This window comes from Artibeus jamaicensis, unplaced genomic scaffold (assembly GCF_021234435.1).
Source record: "Artibeus jamaicensis isolate MK-2021 breed Jamaican fruit bat unplaced genomic scaffold, CSHL_Jam_final contig_373, whole genome shotgun sequence".
In the NCBI taxonomy this organism is placed as follows: Eukaryota; Metazoa; Chordata; class Mammalia; order Chiroptera; family Phyllostomidae; genus Artibeus; species Artibeus jamaicensis.
The window spans coordinates 12,418,025-12,437,786 of NW_026521807.1; the positions used below are offsets into that span (position 1 = coordinate 12,418,025).

General features: G+C 37.8%; 1 protein-coding gene across 1 annotated transcript in view; it reads left to right on the plus strand.

Moving 5' to 3' along the window:
- The window catches only part of ADGRV1 (adhesion G protein-coupled receptor V1), a 519,907-nt gene that overhangs the window by 159,213 nt on the left and 340,932 nt on the right, over nt 1-19,762 (plus strand). The window contains exons 52-58 of the mRNA XM_053664484.1: nt 7,628-7,850; nt 8,166-8,370; nt 12,990-13,136; nt 14,439-14,694; nt 16,486-16,688; nt 17,666-17,842; nt 18,207-18,389. Coding sequence (XP_053520459.1) covers nt 7,628-7,850; nt 8,166-8,370; nt 12,990-13,136; nt 14,439-14,694; nt 16,486-16,688; nt 17,666-17,842; nt 18,207-18,389 — 1,394 coding nt within the window. The remainder of the gene's footprint in view (nt 1-7,627; nt 7,851-8,165; nt 8,371-12,989; nt 13,137-14,438; nt 14,695-16,485; nt 16,689-17,665; nt 17,843-18,206; nt 18,390-19,762) is intronic.

A 19,762-nucleotide genomic window follows, 5' to 3' on the forward strand; every position in this document is an offset into this window, starting at 1 on the left:
GATTTTAATTTCACTGAATTAGAGGTAATGTCACCTTGCCAGACACCGGGCATTTTAATAAGGATATAAAATCAAGATCTTGACAATGATATTCCCAGAAATTGTAGGATTTCCAAATGACTGAATGATATTTAGTCATATCCTAATGATATTTTTAAAATGGGGACTAAGCTTGCAAAGAATTAGAATGACTAAGATATGAGGAGAAATATTAATGAAGAATAAGACAAGGTAATACATTACTTTTGTTTAGAGAAAAATGAAGAGTGACATTACATATATATAATTTAACTAGGAAAGTATTTATAAGGGGATAGCAAGTATGCACATTGAAGAATTTTTTTTAAAGTCAGAAAGTGGTTGTAAGAACTCTGCCGTCCTCATTTACTCTCCCAACTGTCCTCTACAGTCTCAATTCTTTTCTTTGATATCTGTACTATAATCTGCATGTCAGAAATAGGTTCTGCAACAGTCTTTTTGTGAAAACCCAAGGGATGAATGCTGTTGGAGGTTGTAGGACTATTCCAGGGCTGGTAAGGAGCCACTTGGGTAGAACAGTGACATTCAGGCAAAGAAGCCAAGGGCATTTGCATGGTGAACTTGTGGGGCTGCCTCCCAGGGCAGGTGGCTAGGGGAGGGGGTACACCCAGTGAGTCAGCGTCTCTTGTCAAGGTGCCCAGAGGAACTTGGAAGCCAAACCTGAGTGGCCCAGCAGGCAAATCTGGATGAGTCAGAGTCCCACTTTTAAATTGAGATACAGAAATTTTGTATTAAATTGAACAGGACACATTTATTAATTAGAAATTACATGTAAGTCATTATTTAAAGTTATGAAGCATGTCTCACCTTCATAGGTTTCATGTTTGGTTGGAGAAGCAAGAAATACATTAAGATAGTAATTCAAGGTAGAGTCGCAATCCCATTTGCTATGTGAGTGGTAGAATTGGAGGGGTTAAGGGGTGTCAGAGGGGAGCATGAGCTGTGCCTGGGTGGGTTGGTAGGAAATATTGTGGGCTAGGAAAAGGTATGAGCAGAAGAGAAAGGCAGGGGTGTCTGTGGCACAGAGGGGGCAGCGGGCAGACTATCGCGGTGGAGACAGAGGATTCGACTCAGAGCACAGTGGTGGTAAGGGGCAGCCACACCGGAGTCTGTCTGTATAAGTGGGCCTGGAAGGCCAGCCCGGGTTAGAACTGTGCTTCAGGTGGTCTACTGGTTCCCAGACATTGTGGTTTTAGGAACTTTTCACCCTCTTAAAAGTTTGAGCAACTCAAAAGAGTTTTTGTTTGTGTGTATATCTACTGATATTTATTGTCTTAGAAATTAAATGGAGAAATTTCAAAGACATTGATTTACTAATTCATATAAGAATGACAGCAATAAACTCATTACACATGAACATAACATGTTATGTAAAACAAAACTACATATTCCAAAACAAAAATTTTTGTAAGAAGAGTGATATTTCTTTTTTTTAAAAAATATTTTATTTATTTTTTTTTTCGAAAGAGGGGAAGGGAAGGAGAAAGAGGGGGAGAGAAATATCAGTGTATGGTTGCCTCTCGTGTTCCCTGCTGGGAACTGGCCTGCAACCCAGGCATGTGCCCTGACTGGGAATCGAACCACGATACTCTGGTTCGCAGGCCCGCGCTCAATCCACTGAGCTATGCCAGCCAGGGGAGAAGAGTGATATTTCTTTATCATTTTTGCAAATCGCATGTCTGGTTTAATAGACCATATCTGGGTTTTTATGTCTTCGTCTTTAGCCCATTGCAATAATATTGATCATATATATGGCACTTGTGAAAGGATGCGAGTGAAGTAGATAAACAGAAATCTTAGTAGTGTTATGAAAATAGTTTTGACCTCATAGCCCTCTTTCAGGGTCTCAAGGACTGTTAAGGGTCATGGACAACATTCTGATGATGATAGTAGAGAAATCCTTGCAGGCATTTGAAAGACAAGTGATAATCAAAAGTGTGTTTCACGGCTCCACCTACCTTGGGTGCATAGAATAGGCTGGATGTGGTGGTTCGTACCTGCCCAGGCCAGAGTTGATGTAGAGGCGTCTGTGGGTGGTCAGAGATGTGGAACTGAAATCAGGAGGGGCTCAATTACAGGTTTAGGTTACAGGGACATTCATGGAAGGGGGTAGTAGAACTCAGAAAAAGTTCAAATCTACAAAGTAAATAATATGGAAAAGAATAGAAGATTTAGCATAAACTCGGGAGTTTATTCTCGCAGTTTTTCTTTTGGGTGCCTGACTGCTGTTTCTCTATCAGGCGCTGTAGCCTTTAGGTTACCTGCAGTCACAGCAACTGTTGACCAGGAATCAGAGGTTATTTACCTGTCAATTTTTGAATTAAATTTATCCAGGTGACAGTGATTAACTTATGTAGGTTTGAAGCTTACAATTTTATAATACTTCATCTGTATATTGTATCACGTGCTCCCCACCCAAAGTAAAATCTCCGTCACCATATATTTGACCCCTTTTACTCTTTGATACTTTTCTGTAGATTGTTTAGCTCACGTTACTTTGTTTTTGTGCCACTCCTCCCTCCTCAGCTCTCTGTCCCCCGGTTCCCCCGGACCCTGGCCGCCTCCGCACCAGGCCTGCGCTGCTGTCAGAGTCCAGTGTCCACCTCTGTCCCGCCCGTCCTCTCCTTAAATAACTCCCCTTCACGCTGTCAGCTTTGGACGGGCCTTCTTAGCTCTGAGACGTTATACTGTGATGAACGACTGGAGTGACATGCTCATCATTCACTCAGCAGCCGATTCACAGACTAAATGATGTGCCTTTCATTATGTATGTGTGTAGGTTTGTCTACTTGTCCTTTAATTCTGTACCTTTGTCATTTTTGCTTTGAGTTTTCAAGTGGACTAACTCTATCTTCTTGAGTCACTTGTAATTCAAAATAGCTGCCTAATGCGTGTTTTTGAAGGCTGAGGAGTGCTGCCTGAATGGGCTGTTAATTGAAGTTATAGAATTCTCTTTAAAGACTTTTTAAAAATAGAATAGAGACATTTGCTAAAAGAATTTGTGAAAAAATCTGCCAGAGACTTGTTAAGTGACACATTGTGAGGTCTCTTTATTTCCTTTGTTTCTGTGACTTGAGGTTGTAGACATACGAAAAAATTATGGGTAATTATTTAGAATGGCTTATTATAGATCCCTGGAAAGCTAAAGTATGTGTTAAATAATATTCAAGGATTTTCATATTTTGAGTGTATCAAATATTTTATTAAAAGCATGACTGGACAGAGATTATTGGTTGGCGACTGAATTTCTTTAAAAGGAACAAGCAGAATGAATATGATGAGGGCTGCAAGGTCATATAAACAAATCTCCTCTCTTCCCTCCTGTGTGATTTAATAGATATTTTTTAGTGCCAGTTATGAGTAAGCACAGTGGTAGACCCTAAGGAAACAAAGGTTAGCAAAGTCGGACATCGTCTCTGCCTTGAAGAGTTTAACATGTTATAGGGAAGAAAGATATTATGTAAAACCACAGAAGTACGTTCCTAGCTACAAACAGATAACTGCTATGAAAGAATAAAGTACTGCCATGACCCAGAGATGAGAGGGCTCTTCCTGAGCTGCGGAATGCCAGGAAACATCCTTTCTTAAGAAACTTTTACTGTTAATGTGTTAATGAGGCCAAGTTGAGCATGGGGCAGGCCCTAGTTAAAGGAACAGCATGTGCAGTGGTCAGATGATAGCAGTGAGCATGAACTTTTAAAGGGCCAGGGAGCTGGGTAGCTCAGTTGATTAGAGAATCATCCTGATATACGAAGGTTGCGGTTTCAATGCTTGGTCAGGGCACATACAAGAAGCAACCAATGAATGCATAAGTTAGTGGAACAACAAGTCCATGCTTTTCTCTCTCTCTCAAATCAATTAATATATTTTTTAAAGGACCAGGGAGAGGTCAATGTGGCAGTGAGTGCAGTGTGGTACAAGGTATAACTGAAAATGTAATCAGATAGGCCGGAGAGGGACTTAAAGGATTATTATCTTTATCCTAAAAGTATTGGTACGTTTTTTATGAGAGGATGATGGGGAGACAGAGAAGGAGAGGGACAGGAGAGAGAGAGAAAACAGAACAGATTGTGTGTGTGTGTGTGTGTGTGTGTGTGTGTGTGTGTGTGTTAAAAAGGGGACTTTGACTGCCACGGGGAGAAAAGCTGGTAAGAGATGTCTTGAAGACAGGCTGGAGGGTCACGGTACATTTCAGACTAAAGATACTGGATGTTGGAGTTTGGAAAGTGGTAGGGGATGCAGGTAGAAAGCCAGAGAAGTACAGAAGTGGATTCAAAACCCACAGGAGTTGATGATGTGGAGGCGTGTGATGGAGAGGATGTCAAGGATGAGCCTAACTTCCTTCCACACACCTGGTAGTTCCATAACCATAATGGAGGTCACTGGGGGGAAGGGCAGGGTTTTGGAGCAGAGGTAATGAGTTTGGTGGGAATCACTTGAGATGACTTTGAGTCATTCATGTGCAGACACTGAATAAGTGTTACTAGTCAGAGCTTAGAAGAGAGTCCTAGACTACAGATATGCGGTGGAGGTTGTACGGTCAGAGATGGAATTGTTTAGAAAGAGACTATGTAGTATAAGAAGAGGGGTTCTTGAACCAAGCCTTGCTGAATTCCACTTTTTATTTCTGTACTTTTGTGAATTCTGCTTTTTAAAGGGCAGATGGAGGAGAAGGCATGGATAAAAGTTGTGGGAACTATGGAAATCTAGAGCGAACACTCAATGAACGTTATGCCCCCGGGTCCTGACCTAGTCCTTTATTATATCATGTGATCCTCAAAGCTCTGTGTGCTGCCGGGACGGCACTCACCCCTCGTCCCCAGTCCCCCAATACTCTCAGCCTCATCAAAAATACTACCTTTGAGAATCATTTGGGTCAGCTCATTACTCCCCTCATCCCTGTTCAGTCACCGTAAGAAGCACAGGCCCCCTGGGATGAGATTCTGGTTCCCATGTGGTCTACTCATGCTCTAGACCATAGGAGCCCCAATTCCCAGTCCAGATGCTCAGCTCTCACTGCCCCAGGTCCCCGTATCCTTCCACAATGTCCCGTGGAACAGATACACTGTATTCAGACTTTTCTCAGAATGTTCTCATCTCTTTGCTCTGGAACTTGGCTCTTTCCTGAGGACGCAGCTTCTCCTGAAGCCCTTCCTGGCTGCTCCATGTCTTACTGGTTTCTTCTTATGTTCCCAGATTTTCGGGTGTTAGGAATGCTTGCCCCTACTACTTAGTTCTGGAACTTCTTTTTATTTATACTCACTGTTAAGTAAACTCATCCATTTGCTTTCATTTGAGAGACTTCAAAACAATTTTTATAGTTTTGCTAAGTGGAAGAGAATTCTATAATCAGTACTAGTTAAAACCCTCTTCCCAAATCAATTCACAGCGTACTGGTGTTTGCCAGAGGGGAAGGAAATTGGATGACTGGGTGAAAAGTGGTGAAGGGATTAAGAAATACAAATTTGTAGTTACAGAACAGTCACAGGGCATAAAGTACAACATAGAGAATATAGCTAATAATACTGCAATAACTATGTGTGGTGCCAGGTGGGTACTGGAAACATCGGCGGGGGGACTATGAAGTACATGCTTGACTAACCACTATGCTGTACAACTGAAGCCACTACAAAGTAAACTGTAATTGAGTAAAAAACTTTAAAAAATACTCTTAAGTATAGATTTGTTTTTTCCCCCTCATACATTTCCTGGCCCAGTTTTATGACCTTAAATAGTACAAATGCCTATTTTGTGAGAAAATACTCTGCGTACGTATGTGTAGATTTAAACCCCTCTACCTCCTCCTCTGAATGTTGATTACCTGTTTGCTGTCTTGTCATATGAATCAGGTTGTGAGGAAACTGATTTAGTGAATAAACTCTATTCACTAATAGAGTTTATCTCCAGGGGTTAAGATTCCTAAACAGTAATGTTGAGAAACTTTAGATTATGGTTTTGCTTGAGACTATAGAATCTGTTAAACTTGAGGGATGTTGAGATCCATTTGAGGAGTTTGCTCTTTATTGAATGTCTCCAGTTTTACAAAGCTTTATGAAAAATATATGATTACTTTGAAAATACAAGTTTATTAGTAACCACGTTGTCTCTACCTTTTATGTAACATTTACTAAATTTCAATAGTAGTTAAATTAATTCCCATAAATAAATATAATCAATATACTCAGTAGTCTTGATATTTAAGAGTAAGAATATGGGACTCTTCATTTTATCCTACGGGACAAAATTTTGGAAGAGACTCATGAGACTCTCATGGCTCACTGTATGTGCTGTTTTAATACTCAATCTTATTAGATATTTTTATGTTCTAGTGTGTGCCAGCAGGTGTTGGAATTTATGCTCATTTCTCTGTGTCTTCTCACTTTTCTTCCTAGTTTTAAGTCTGAAGTTTTTTAGTATTGTATTCATTGTAGTACCCCTCTCTTCCTAACTTCCGTAAATACAGATATGTGCCATTGCTTTGAATTAGGAAGAGCCTGGTTTCCTAATACCATTTCAAAAAGCACTGGCATAATGTATCCTAAGATCATAAATTATATTCTTCAGCTTCATTAACTATCTTTAAGAATTTATCAAATGAAGCCCTGAATGGTATATCTCAGTTGGTTGGGTGTTGTCCTGCAAAGGGAAAGGTTGCTGATTTCATTCTTCGTCATGGCAAATGCCTGGGTTGTGGGTTTGGTCTCCAGTTATGGTGCGTACAGGAGGCAACCGATTGATGTTTCTCACATTGATGTTTCTCTCCCTCTCTTTCTCCTTCCCTTCCCCTCTCTCTAAATATAAAGCATAAAAATAAATAATAAAAAACTAAAAAAAAGAATTTATCAAGTGAAAGTAATTAAAATAAGGATTAGTTGTGAAAAATTATATAGAAAACAATGTTATATATATTTTAAAGATTATGCATTAAAGTAATAAATTTGAATACTATGTAGCTACATATACAACCGTGCACTCTATATAGTATAGTATATGCAGATACTATAAATATACTATTAAGCATTTTAATTATGAATTTTTGTATTTGTACTGTTATTACTATGCAAGTTATGAATTCATATAGATAGTGACTGGAAGGAAAATGCAAAAATGAAACATTTAGCGGTGGGATTATAGGTATATTTTACTTTCAAAAATATCCTAGCATGCTATTCAATAAATAAATATTGAGGTGCATACAAATGAGTCCAAAATCCACTTGGCTTTTGCTACCCAAGGATCACTTTTTTAGGTGGATTATGGGTGCATTGTCAGGCTGGCTTGATCATTCCACAGCATTTAAAAATCATATTTAGTTCCCTGCAGGTCAGTTCCCAGCAGAGGATACACTAGAGGCAACCATACATTGATGTTTCTCTCCCCCTCTCCTTCCCCTCTAAAGATAAGTAAATAAAATATTTTTAAAAATCATATTTACATTCAGTTGTTCTAGAAATTGAATCATGTATTACTGCAGAAATCAGAATGCAACTTTGAGAGTTGGAGAGATTGTGCTGTGGCACCGGTGTGGGGAGCAGGTGAGGTGACAAGTTATACTTCACCCTAGCTGCCTTTTCCTTCCTTCCTGCAGTCCACATACTTCTTATTGGCCAAGCTGTGTCTGCTCTTTACTGCTGGAATTCAGAGCTGAATCAGTTCTCTTTTGTTCTGGAAGCACCTTCTGCTCGTGATGCAGCTTCTGTTACAGTCAAGTCTCTTAATTCAAGCAAGAATTTAATTGCCCTAGTGGGAGCCACCCATTCACACATACATGAGCTGGCCTATGTCTCAAGCCAGTCTGACTTTATTCCTAGGTAAGGTTCAACATTTATGCTGTCCTTATACTTACCATCATTTTATAGACCACATAAATTCTAAGTATTTTTTAATGATTGAAAAATGTATATAAAAGCTATTTTTAAACTAGAAATTTTGGTTGTTACTCATTTCTAATGTGTATTCTACCAAGATGATTATATGAATACTTAAGATTAAAATTTTTATTTATGACGTGATTTTTCCAAACTTTAAATGTCAATCAATGCTATAATAGTTTTATGAGTAATGAACTATGTATATGTCTTTAATTTATTGTAGTTGGCTTATTTTATATATTCTTTTTATGCCAGTTCAGGTGAACTGATATTTAACCCTGGTGACAGAGAAGCTGTAATTGCAGTAAATGTTCTTGATGATACAGTTCCAGAGGAGGAAGAATCCTTCAGAGTTCAGCTTAAAAATCCCAAAGGAGGAGCAGAGATTGGTATTAATAGTTATGTAAAAATAACTATCCTGTCTAATGATGATGCCTATGGCGTTATTGGATTTGCTCAGGTAATGATACCAAAGATCCCACACCTGGAAGTGAGAATGATTTGTTCACTGCATTTATATATAAATAAAACAGTAACATCATCAGTAATCAATGAGTCATGCTTTGTGTCTTAAGCCTCCCTTCCCTTTCCCTGCTTCACCCTCTACTGTGCATTCTAAGCTGAATTCTATTGATGCCTTGCAATTTGCAGTCTTACCCGTTGGACCACTGCAGTCAGCTGATCCTAAACTTTATTTGTTCATACGGATTCATTTTATAAGATTGAATTTGAAATGTTGCCAATTGGCCTTGGCCCAGGATTTTGAATTTACTGTTAGCTCTGTTTTCAGAGGATAATGATAAAGCAAATTCCAAACACTGTGTCTAGTCATGCACATTATCTGCAAATATTTGCTGTCCTATTAAGCCTTTGTTATTTCTGTGGTGGGGTGATGGGCGAGAGAGATTGATTGATTGATTGATTTGAAACTGTATGCACGTGGTATACACACAGAGATACTTTCTCCTGAGGACAGATAATTATGCAAACTTTCCAGGTCAACTTCTGTGCCCAGGCTTCATATTTCTTTACCAGATAGTAAAAGGACACTGAGTCATATTGTGTAATTCAGTCCTGTTTGCAAGTTGCATCCTGATTTCGTAGGTAGAGTTATAGATGCAGCTGTCTTCTGTCTTTCTCTGAAATATTCTGCAAGTCAGGAAAACCTAACTCATACTGGCTCAAACACCAAGAGTATGTCCACAGACAAGGTGGGCTTCGAGACTGATTGAATACTTTGTCACCACAGCTCAAGTTCTTTTTTTATCTCTCCACTTTGCTAACACAAAGGTGATCTTTTGTTTGGTTGTTTGAAAGCTGTTATTATTGTTAGGGCAACTGCTTTCTTGTTCAGGTCCAGCTAGGGAGAGTGAGATTCTCTATGTGGCTATCAGTGTAAGGGAAAAGTTTCTCAAAAGCCTTTCTAGTCATTCAGCAGACTTGGATAACAAGTACATTCCTTCATTGACTCATTTGGTGATTCATTCATTCATTCAGCAGATATTTAATAAACAACTATGTACCAAATATTGTTTCAGATGCTAGAGGTATGTCAGAAAATGAAAATATAGAAATCTCTATCCTCGTGCTCCTTAAATTGTAGAGAGAGGGGTTAGGGGAGAAAGACAATAAGCAAAGACAGAAGAATCATCTGTAACTCTGTCTGTTGGTAACAAGTGCCATCGAGAACCATTACGCAGGGAAGGCAGATGGAGAGCATGAGGGAGGGGGTGGAGGTTGTGTGTGGGGAAAAGAGAAAATGGGATGTCAGGGAGGGCTGCTCTGAGGAAGTGGCTGGAGGACAAACGCCTGGAGGAGATGAGGCAGTGAATCATGCACATTTCTGGGGGAAGGGCGATCGAGGCAGGGAAGAACCATCAGCTACCTGATCAGCCCTGAAAGGAGTCCTTGTGTATCTGAACTCTGCTAGAGCAGGTGAGGCCCACCAGGTGCATGGCAAGGGCCCTGTGTCAGTGATCCGCACCAGTACCCGCAGGTTCAAGGACTTGCAAGGAGGACTTGGGACTCAGCATGTCATTATTTTGATGACTGATTTATTACACTGAAAGGCTACAAAACAAAATCAGCTCTGGGAAGAGCCTTATGGGATGAAGTCCAGAGGAAACTAGGTGCCAATTTGCAAGAGTTCCTCCCCAGTGGAGTCACACAGAACACACCCCAGCATTGAGTTAAGTTGTGACAACATTGGAGAAGTGTTGCCAATGAGGAAGGCTCAGTAGTGAATTGAGGACTGATCATGTGGACCCCTCTACCTGGCACATAGCAAAATTTGGACTCCAGAAAGAAAACAGGGGTTTAGCATAAGTCATGTTGTATATTCAAACAGCTTGGGCAAAGGGAGCTTGATATCAGCTCTGGAAATGGTGGCAGCCATCCTGAAATTCAAGTTCAGGCAGCCAAGGGCCAATCTTGTAAGCAGGCCTCTTGACCAATAGCTGTAAGGCCTGCTATGTTTTCTCTTCGGCACAAGCCTGTTAGTGGCACAATGAATTTGGCCTCTGAGGGAAATGAGGAGATTTTGAGGGATATGGAGAGCTTTTGGAGGGTCAGAGTAGAAGAGCAACATGATCTGACCTTTTAAAAGGACACTCTTGCCAAATAATTGAAACTAGATTATAAGTGGGCAAGGACAGAAATAGACCAGCTGGGAGACTATTGAAGTAATCCAGCAACCATTGATAGAGATACAGGCAGCAGGAATTTGCCTTTCACCAAGATATAGACCACTGTAGGAGGAGCAGGTTTCAGGGATACAATGAGGAGTTTGGGGCATACTGATGCCCTGAGTCACCTGCTTACAAGGGTTGTAGAGTCACCCGGTTACCCTGCCTGGCCCATCACTGAACTCAATGCAGGTCAGCTTATATATTATATTATAGAAATATAACTTGAGCCAGATACATAATTTTAAGTTTTCTATTAGTCACTTAAAAAGGAAAAGGAAACAGATGAAGTTAGTTTTAATGTTTTATTTATCCCAGTGTATTTGAAATACCATTTCAACATGCAATCAATACAGAATTACTGATGAAATATTTTACATTCTTTTTCATACTTAATCTTTGAATTCAGTGTGCATTTTACACATACAGACTAGTCACATGTGGCCAGTGGCTACTGTGTTAGGACAGTATAGCTCTAAGATAGGAGCTATAGGGGCCAAGGCCAAGTTGGGGGTTGGAAAGGCAGAAAATGACTTTTGTACATGACTCATTTCCTTACTTTATTCAGGTCTCCACTAAAATGTCACCATACCAGAAAGGCCTTCTTTGATTGGAAATTTCAAGTCTATACCTTTTTCTTCTGCCTTATCCTTCCTTATGACACTTAGACTCATTTGTCTATTGTCAGTTTCTTTATACTAGGACAGAAGAGTATAAGATCTGGAATACTACTTTGTTCACGGCTTTAGCACTGACCAGGAACGTGCTTGGCACACAGTGGTTCTTAGTATGAACCTGTTGTTATGCCAGGGGGCGGGGAACACGCATATGCCCTCCCAGGATCTCCTGCAAGCCTACAGGGCAGAGCCGGGGCTCCTGGGGCAAGAACATCATTCTCTGCCGCCCAGGTCCGTTCTCACCTTGAAGCCTTGCTGCAGATGGAGCGTTGTTTCTCACCTATTTTAGCATGATAGATTTCTCTTCCTGAAGCTTGTTCCAGAATTGTTCTAGAGACCTCAATGCAAAGTGGTTTAATTCTATCAATAGATAGTGGCCTGGGTTTCTTCAACCTGTTCGGTGGAATTCCTCAATACAGATCTTTTTTGGACAACCTCAGTCTAAGATGAGATGTAGTAGATAATGAGAGTTTCTTGAATATTTTCAGGCTGTGTTAAGTCTTCCTTTTATTAGCCTTATTAATAGAGGGCATGGAGCCAGAGAAAGCTTCTTTATAAAAAGGCATTGTCTTTTGTGAACTAATTATATGCATATTTAAAATCAAGGCATTTTCTGTGAGAGTGTTTGATTGCCTTGAGCAAGATTTTATTACTATGTAACATCTGCAACATTGTGTTAAAATGCTGTGTAAAATACTGCTGTAAGATCGGGTATCTATTCAAATTCACATTCTAAATAGAAACTTAAATTAAAGGGGGCATCTCTTTTCAGATTGCCACGGTAAAAAGACAAGACAAATCTTACTAAAAAGATTTTTTAAAATCTTGATATATTCCTTATTTTTGCTTTATCACATATAGAGAAATCATGAATATTATAAAGAGGGGATTCTTTGGAATGTTAATTTTGAGGAAAAAGTTCATTAAATGGCTGGCAAGAGAGGTGGCTGGTGTCATTTCCTTACTTTATAGGAATATTATAGGTCCACAGAGGTATAAATCAGTTTGGAACTAAGGAGAGAGCTAGAAGTGAGACAAGAGAGGAAAGCATTCAGACATGAGGGAAAAGGATGCTTCTGGCAGGAACAGTGGTCACAAAGACTGGGAGCTGGATGAAACATCAGTGGGAACAGGACAGCCTGTGGGAACATTTCAGAGAGTGTACGTTTAAGGATAAGAAACACTGTGAATGATCAGAAAGAGCCCGATTCTCATGCCATCATTCATTTGGATGGAACCGTGGAGGTCATGTTGATTAAACACTTATTTTATAAATAGAAAACAAAGACCTAGAGGGATTACCAGAGGTTACAAAGGAAAAGACTTCCTTCTCTTCCTAACTCTAGTGTCCTTTCCATTCTACAAATGTGCTATGTGGTATAACATTTCAAAAAAGTGGATTGTGTCTGAATATAAAAAAAATATATATGTTCATTGAAGAAAGTTAAAAACTATAGAAACAGGAACACAAAAATAAATATAACCCTAAAAAATTAATATTTTCATTTATTTTAACTTAGTCTTTTACTTTTTCAAACATGCATGTTTTTTAATGAAATCAGTTATCCTATATTACAATTTTTAATTACTGTTTTTCATTTAATGCATTGTGCATTGTGTTGCTTCATACCATGAAGTTCGCAAATGTGTGGTAGAATGAAATAAAAGCCTACATTGATAATTTCAAATGACCTTTGTGACTTCCTATAATTTTTCAGAATTCCTTGTATAAGCAAGTGGAAGAAATGGAGCAAGATAGCTTAGTAACTTTGAATGTCGAGCGCTCAAAAGGAACTTATGGTCGTATAACTGTAGCATGGGAAGCTGACGGAAGTAGTAGTGATATATTTCCTACCTCAGGAGTGGTATGTAATTTATAAAATTATAGAGTAGCCCCTTTTAAATGATCATTATTATTGATGCGTGGCACCAAACCCTGCTTTATGGATGAAGTGTTTGTGTTTGACTGTGTCAACACTGGATTGTAATCTCCATAGAGAGGGATACAATTTAAAGTTAGTTTTATTCTGGTGATTCTTCTTCTTTTTTTCTATAATGCAAAAATCATCAATAAAAAGTCATTCCTTTTGAGGTTCAATACATCAGTTGGCCAAATTGTGTATGCATTACATTGTCAGAAAGACAAAACCCACAAAGTGGGGATGGAAATGGGGTTTCAAAATGGAAGCAGTGAAGCATGAACAAGTTTCTGTAAAATAGCCTAATGTCTAAAACAGCAGACCAGAGATGTTGAGATGTTGAGTGATGTAGACTGAGTTTCCTGGAGAGACAAATGTCAGCAAAATAGGCCTGTAATGCTAGTTTGAATAACTGCAGTTTGTAGCCATATTGCTGGAGAATAAGGCATGAGGTAGGAAAGAATGGTAAATGACATTCAAGAAGCAGAAGGAAGCCCTGTCAGAAAGAACTTGATGCCATTTAGCAAATTTGGGTTTGACCCTCCAGACAGTGGAGTCATAAAAGGAGAAGAAAGATGCTCTGAACTAACAAGTAAAATAGAGACAGACTCATAGAGAGCAGGATGACAACTAAGTGGAGAGAGGTTAGCAGGTGGAGGGATTGAGCAAAAAGGAAAAAGGACTTGTGGGCATGGACAACAGTGTGGGGTGGGGTATAAGGGGACTAAATGGTAATGGAAAAAATACAAAAAAAATTTTTAAAGAGAGAGAGATTCTGATTTATATCTCTGCCCATTGTTTGTTCTCTACCTCTATTTTGTTTGAATCATTGTTAAGTACTACAGATAATCAAAGTTTACCCAAGGGAAATAGCAGTTTTGGCAAAGTCTTGTAGAGAAAATTATTTAAACTATATGCCACCTTCCTAAAGTTTACAGTTTTTATCTACGGTATAGAGGACATAGGTTCCCGGGGGAGACTGTGTACTCTATATTTTAATAGAAAGTAGGCTTCAGGATATGGTAGTTTGGCTTCATGTTTTATTAGCTTAAATTTTGGTCATAGTCTACTTTTTTTCCTAATACACTTCCACTTCTAATGTGAAAGATGTTTGATTTCTAGATATGTTACTTAAATATCTCTATTATTTAAGTTGTGGCCAAAAGGAAACAAATCTAAACTTCTGATATTCTTACCACACAGTGACAATGAAAAAATAAGTAAAATCTTTTCTTTTAAAACTTTTAGATTTCCTTTTCCGAAGGCCAGGCACTGTCTACAATCACTCTGACTGTTCTTGCTGATGATGTACCAGAGTTATCCGAGACTGTGATCGTTACACTCATCCACGTTAGCACGGACGGGGTCTCGGACCCGTCCAAAGGGGCCACCGTGGATCAGACAAGAAAGAAGTCTGTGATAACCACTCTGCCCAGTGACTCACCCCATGGTGTGGTGGGCTGGCAGGCCGAGTCTCTCTTTGTGAAAGTAGCAGAGCCTAAAGGTAAGTCTTGTTAAACATTTTTCTAGTCAGTTTTATTAATTTAACTCAGGTATTTACTAGAAATGTACATTTCTCTTTTTATGTGATATTCTTTAGTTTGGCAGGTTTTACTTTTTACTTTTTGTTTATATTTATTAAGCTTTGTGATCATGTAAACATTCAGTAACAATGATATAGATAATACTTTTACTTTTTTGAGACATTTCTATCATTGGAGAAATATTTATATTTTAGTAAGTCATTTCAGTAAAGTGCGTTGGTTTTTATTTTATTTCCTTCATTTATCTGTCTTGTTTCCTCAGTCAGGTTTCCTCTCTATAGATTTTTGATAGTTACAGGAAATAAGGAGCAACACAGAGAAATGCATATGGTACTCCAAGTGTTACTGTAACCTGAAGTAGTAATGAAAGTAATATTTTTTTCTGAAATAAAGTGACCAGTCCCTATTTCTTTTGAGCTTAGTGCTGAAATTTTTGTCTAAATAACTGTTCATATAAGTACAAAAATGTACTTTTGTAGATAAAGGTCGTTCGACTTATTTAATTAAAAGTATATATGCCCTGGTTGGTGTTGCTCAGTGGATTGAGCACCACCTGCAAACCAAAAGGATGCCAATTTGATTCCCAGTCAGGGCACATGACCAGGTTGCAGGCCAGGTCCCCAGTAGCCAGTACGTGAGAGGCAACTGATTGATGTGTCTCTCGTGCATCGATCTTCCTCTCTCTCTTTCTCCCTCCTTCCCTTTTCTCTAGAAATAAATAAATACGATATTTTTCAGTATATATATGTATATATACACACACAGAGGTTGTCAAAAGTATGTTGTCAGTTGTTTGTATGGAAATATATAATACAAATATACAATAATTAATAAATAATAGCATAAGAATAAACTCTGTTTTGTAGACTCACACCTTTAAACCTATGTTTGCCCACCCCTGTATATAATATATATGCATTTAGATATGCTGTGTAAAGTTTTTAAAATTTTCTGACAGGAGTATGGACAATTTTCAAAGACCTTTTACTTAAATAGTTGATGGAAAAAATGTCGTACAATTATGCACTTGGGCCTTTTTATTTCTGTACATATAGGAATAGAAGCAGTAGAATTAAAATGAACTGATCTGTCCATTTATTTATTTAACAGATAATTTTGAAGCAGCTAGTAAGTACCAGAAATTGTGCTGTTCATTCTGGAAACAAAGACAGTATTTGGTTATTAGAAACTCACAGGCCAGTAAGGAAGATTGACAGGCTCTTTCTCTCCTTTTATATGGCAAATTAAATTTTTAAAATCAAGAAATGAAATAAAAATAGGTGCTATGGAGTACAGTGAGCCTTGTAATAGGCATCTCACTATAAAACCAAAATTCTTCTAATGATTAGTTATTAAGTGATTACTTTGGTGTCTAGTTTTTCATTTTTGAAGAATCTTCTTAGCATTTGTAATTAGAACTTCTGCTCAGCCTGCATGTGTGCACTCTCCTAAGGTTATCAGCAATATCCGTTGGAGTACATGACATAGGCAACACAGCAGAGTAAGTTAGAAAGCCAGAAGGGAGGGTTTAAAACTGAGTTATAGTATTAGCAGTTTATGTTAATTCTCAGCACTCTGGGGACAAGGGTAAGCAAAGCTCAAAATACTCCTTGGGAATAAACATCGTCTTTGTTTCACCTCTCATTCCTTAACTGTGTGAAAGGGATAGTGCAGAGCACTCTATCCTAAGTGCTTGGAATAGCATTGACAGCAGATGGATCTCACTTACCTGAGGCATCTCTGTCCCACAGAGAACATCTCCCTTCTTCAGTTACAAATTGTTCGAAATAAAGGACTACGCGGAGATGTGGCCATTCACTTGAGCGCTAAACCCAACGTCTTACTGCCCATCAATAAACAAGCTACTGAGAATGAAGATTATGTGCTACAAGAAACAATAATAATAATGAAAGAAAACATTAAAAAAACTTATGTGAAAGTTGCCATTTTGCCGGTGAGTCTCGACTACAATAAATATGATTCTATGCCTGATTCGACTGAATATTTTGTAGGTTGGTTAAATGTTTTAATTTATAAATGAAATCATAAAATGTGCAAATCAGTCTGGTTATTTTATTGATGGTTTGATAGGGCAATAATTAATTTAATGACATAATCACTTGAATCAAGATTAGTCTTCAGATGGTTTAGATCTGGTTTCAGCGCTCTCTCTGTCTCTTAATGATCCTGAAGAAATGGAAAGTAGTCAATAGTGTTATAAAGAATATTACATAATTAAATATCATGCTTATCTGTTATAATACTGTGTATAATTTTAACTGTACCATGCCTTGTTAAATAAACGTCGTGTATAACAACATCAGTGTTACCAACAGCGGTACCAATGGCGTTGGATGACGGTGGCCCCTGGAGAAGAGGCAGGAAAGACAGGAGGATGGCACGGAGCAAAAGTTTCCTCTCCTTTTCACTATGAATTCTTTTTATCTTTTGAAATTTTTATTATCTATTCAAAAATAAGGAAACAATCTTCAAAAAGTTCATTGAAATGTAGGATTATGTTGAGATTTACAACTCTAGGGCTCTCGCTTTTAAGATGTAGCATTTACATCTTAAGTGTAGAGCAGTTTGCCCTAAATTTCAGGGGTGGGTATTGTATATGTAAAACATATTCAATACCGTATGGTCAAAATTGCATGATAAAATTCCAAAAAATATTTTACTTTCTAATAAGCATGGTGCTTCTATTAAAACATTACCGAAAAGCTTGAATATCCCCTAAGATTCTGATGTTGTCATTAGGAATGTATTAAAATACAGAGAACATTCTTTTTTGCATGTATGGTAGAGCTTCCCATTCCTGTGGAGACTCATCTGTTCCATACTGAAAAAATGTCAACTATCCAAAGACATAAAATTTACTTAAAAAGAATAAAATGCCATTTCTCTTCTCCACCCCCTGCCCACCTCCAGGATGATGTTCCTGAATTGGAGGAAGGATTCATTATCAACATCACCGAGGTGTACCTGGTGAACTCTGACTTCTCTGCAGGCCAGCCCAGTGTTTGGAGGCCTGGGATGGAAATTGTTGAGATAATGATAGAAGAAAATGATGATCCAAGAGGAATTTTTAAGTTTCATGTTACCAGAGTGAGATGAACTTTCACATATTTATAGTAATACAGAAGCTTGCACCTGCCGATTTGGCCAGCATCATATATTTTCTCCAAAACTAGTGGCTTTGCTTGAAGATATTTATAAATATGCCTTAAAATTTGTCTTGCAAACTAATTCTTAGTTCTCTTTGAGATAGACCAAAGGATTAAGTAAATTCATTCATACTACATTTAAATGTAAGAGTTCTGAAGACCTATTATGCATACTTACATCCAACTGTAGATTTCTACTTTGAAGGGTGAAGTTTAGGAACCACAAGTACAAATAATGAATTTAGAAAGTGATGACTTATAAGAATTTTTTGTCTTTCATTTAAACTTTTATTCTTCACTTGAAGGATGCTGTTGGAGTTGTTACTGCCTATGAGGTGCCTCCACCCTTGAATATTCTTCGGATTCCTGTAGTCCGGCTGGCTGGGAGCTTTGGCACAGTCAATGTTTATTGGAAAGCAACACTGGACAGTGCTGGCCCAGAAGACTTTAAACCATCTCATGGGATTCTTGAATTTGCAGATAGACAAGTATGCTAGTTATGGATATATTAGCATGGTTTTCAAATGATTTCAAACATTTTATAGGCATCCATTAAATGACTGTGCAATAGTAATTGCTAAATGAATTATACTCTAAATTTCTGTTAAGCCAAACAGAAATATTGTTAGTTAATGTATAATTAATTAATGAACATAGGAAGAGAAATAAAAAGTCAAGAATCCCACCCTTCTCTGAACTTCATCTGATTTTATTTTTTTCCCCTCCTACCAGTCTGGATAAATGTTTCTTCTTTAACTCCTTGGTTGTTGGACTTCCATACAGTCTGATTTTCTGGAAGTTCTGGGTTTTTTTTGTTTGTTTTAAAATTTGTTGTTGTTCTTCTTTTGGTTATGCGAGGAGGCAAAGTGTATCTACCTATGCCTCCATCTTCACTGGAAGTCCTATTTTAAATAGAAGTTATAAAAGAAGATAATAATTGGCTTGGAGGTATCTAAGAACATATTAAAAACTGGCTGATGAACTACACTATTCCTATGAATTGTAGTTTCTTTTATTTATTTCTTAATGCTTGTAAATACAGATATCTATTTATGATTTGCACTAAAAGTGTGCACATTTACTACTTAACATCCCAAACTTTTTTTAACTAAAAAAGACTAAAATGACAGAAAAGGGACAAAATATTTAAAGCTAGAAAAATTGAAAGACAATATTCTAGATTTATGGCAACCAATCTTAGCAATTACAAAATATTCCACAAGGAGTATAAGCTTTGCAAACATGGCATTTTTTGATATGGAAGAATAGGATCTCATAACTTTTTCAATTGATAAGTGGAAAAAGCATGTGAGCAACTAACTTCAAACAGCAGTATTTGTCTAAACAAAGTTCGAGTCTGCCTGGCCTGGTGAGCACAGTGCGCAACAGCTTAGCAGTTGTCCACGGGTGGGCAGTAAATGCAGATAAAAAACAAGTGTACGGATCTAGATTTTCTTGTATGGAAAGGCCTATGGTGTTAATATTGGAAATCATGAGCTTTTAACAAATTTAGAAATTAAAACATTTTCTACTAAAAGTAGGAGAAATGCATGTTTTATTTAAAAGCAGAAACAAGTTGATTTCTCACTGAAGAAGTCTTCCAACTTTAGGTATATTATTAGCACTTTATTCTGTGTATTGGATCAAAGTTTCCTTATTTAGCAGTATTCTTAAGATAATCATTATTATTAAATTTAACATCACATAGGAAAGTACAGACTTGAGGTGCAAATATTTTAATAAGCTTCCATTTTAGCATTTGAATTTGTGCAGGTTTCTGCCTCTCCAAGTGGGACATTCACATTTCTCACTTTTACCTTTTATTAAGTTAAAGGTTTTAGGTAGATTTAAGTAGAAAACT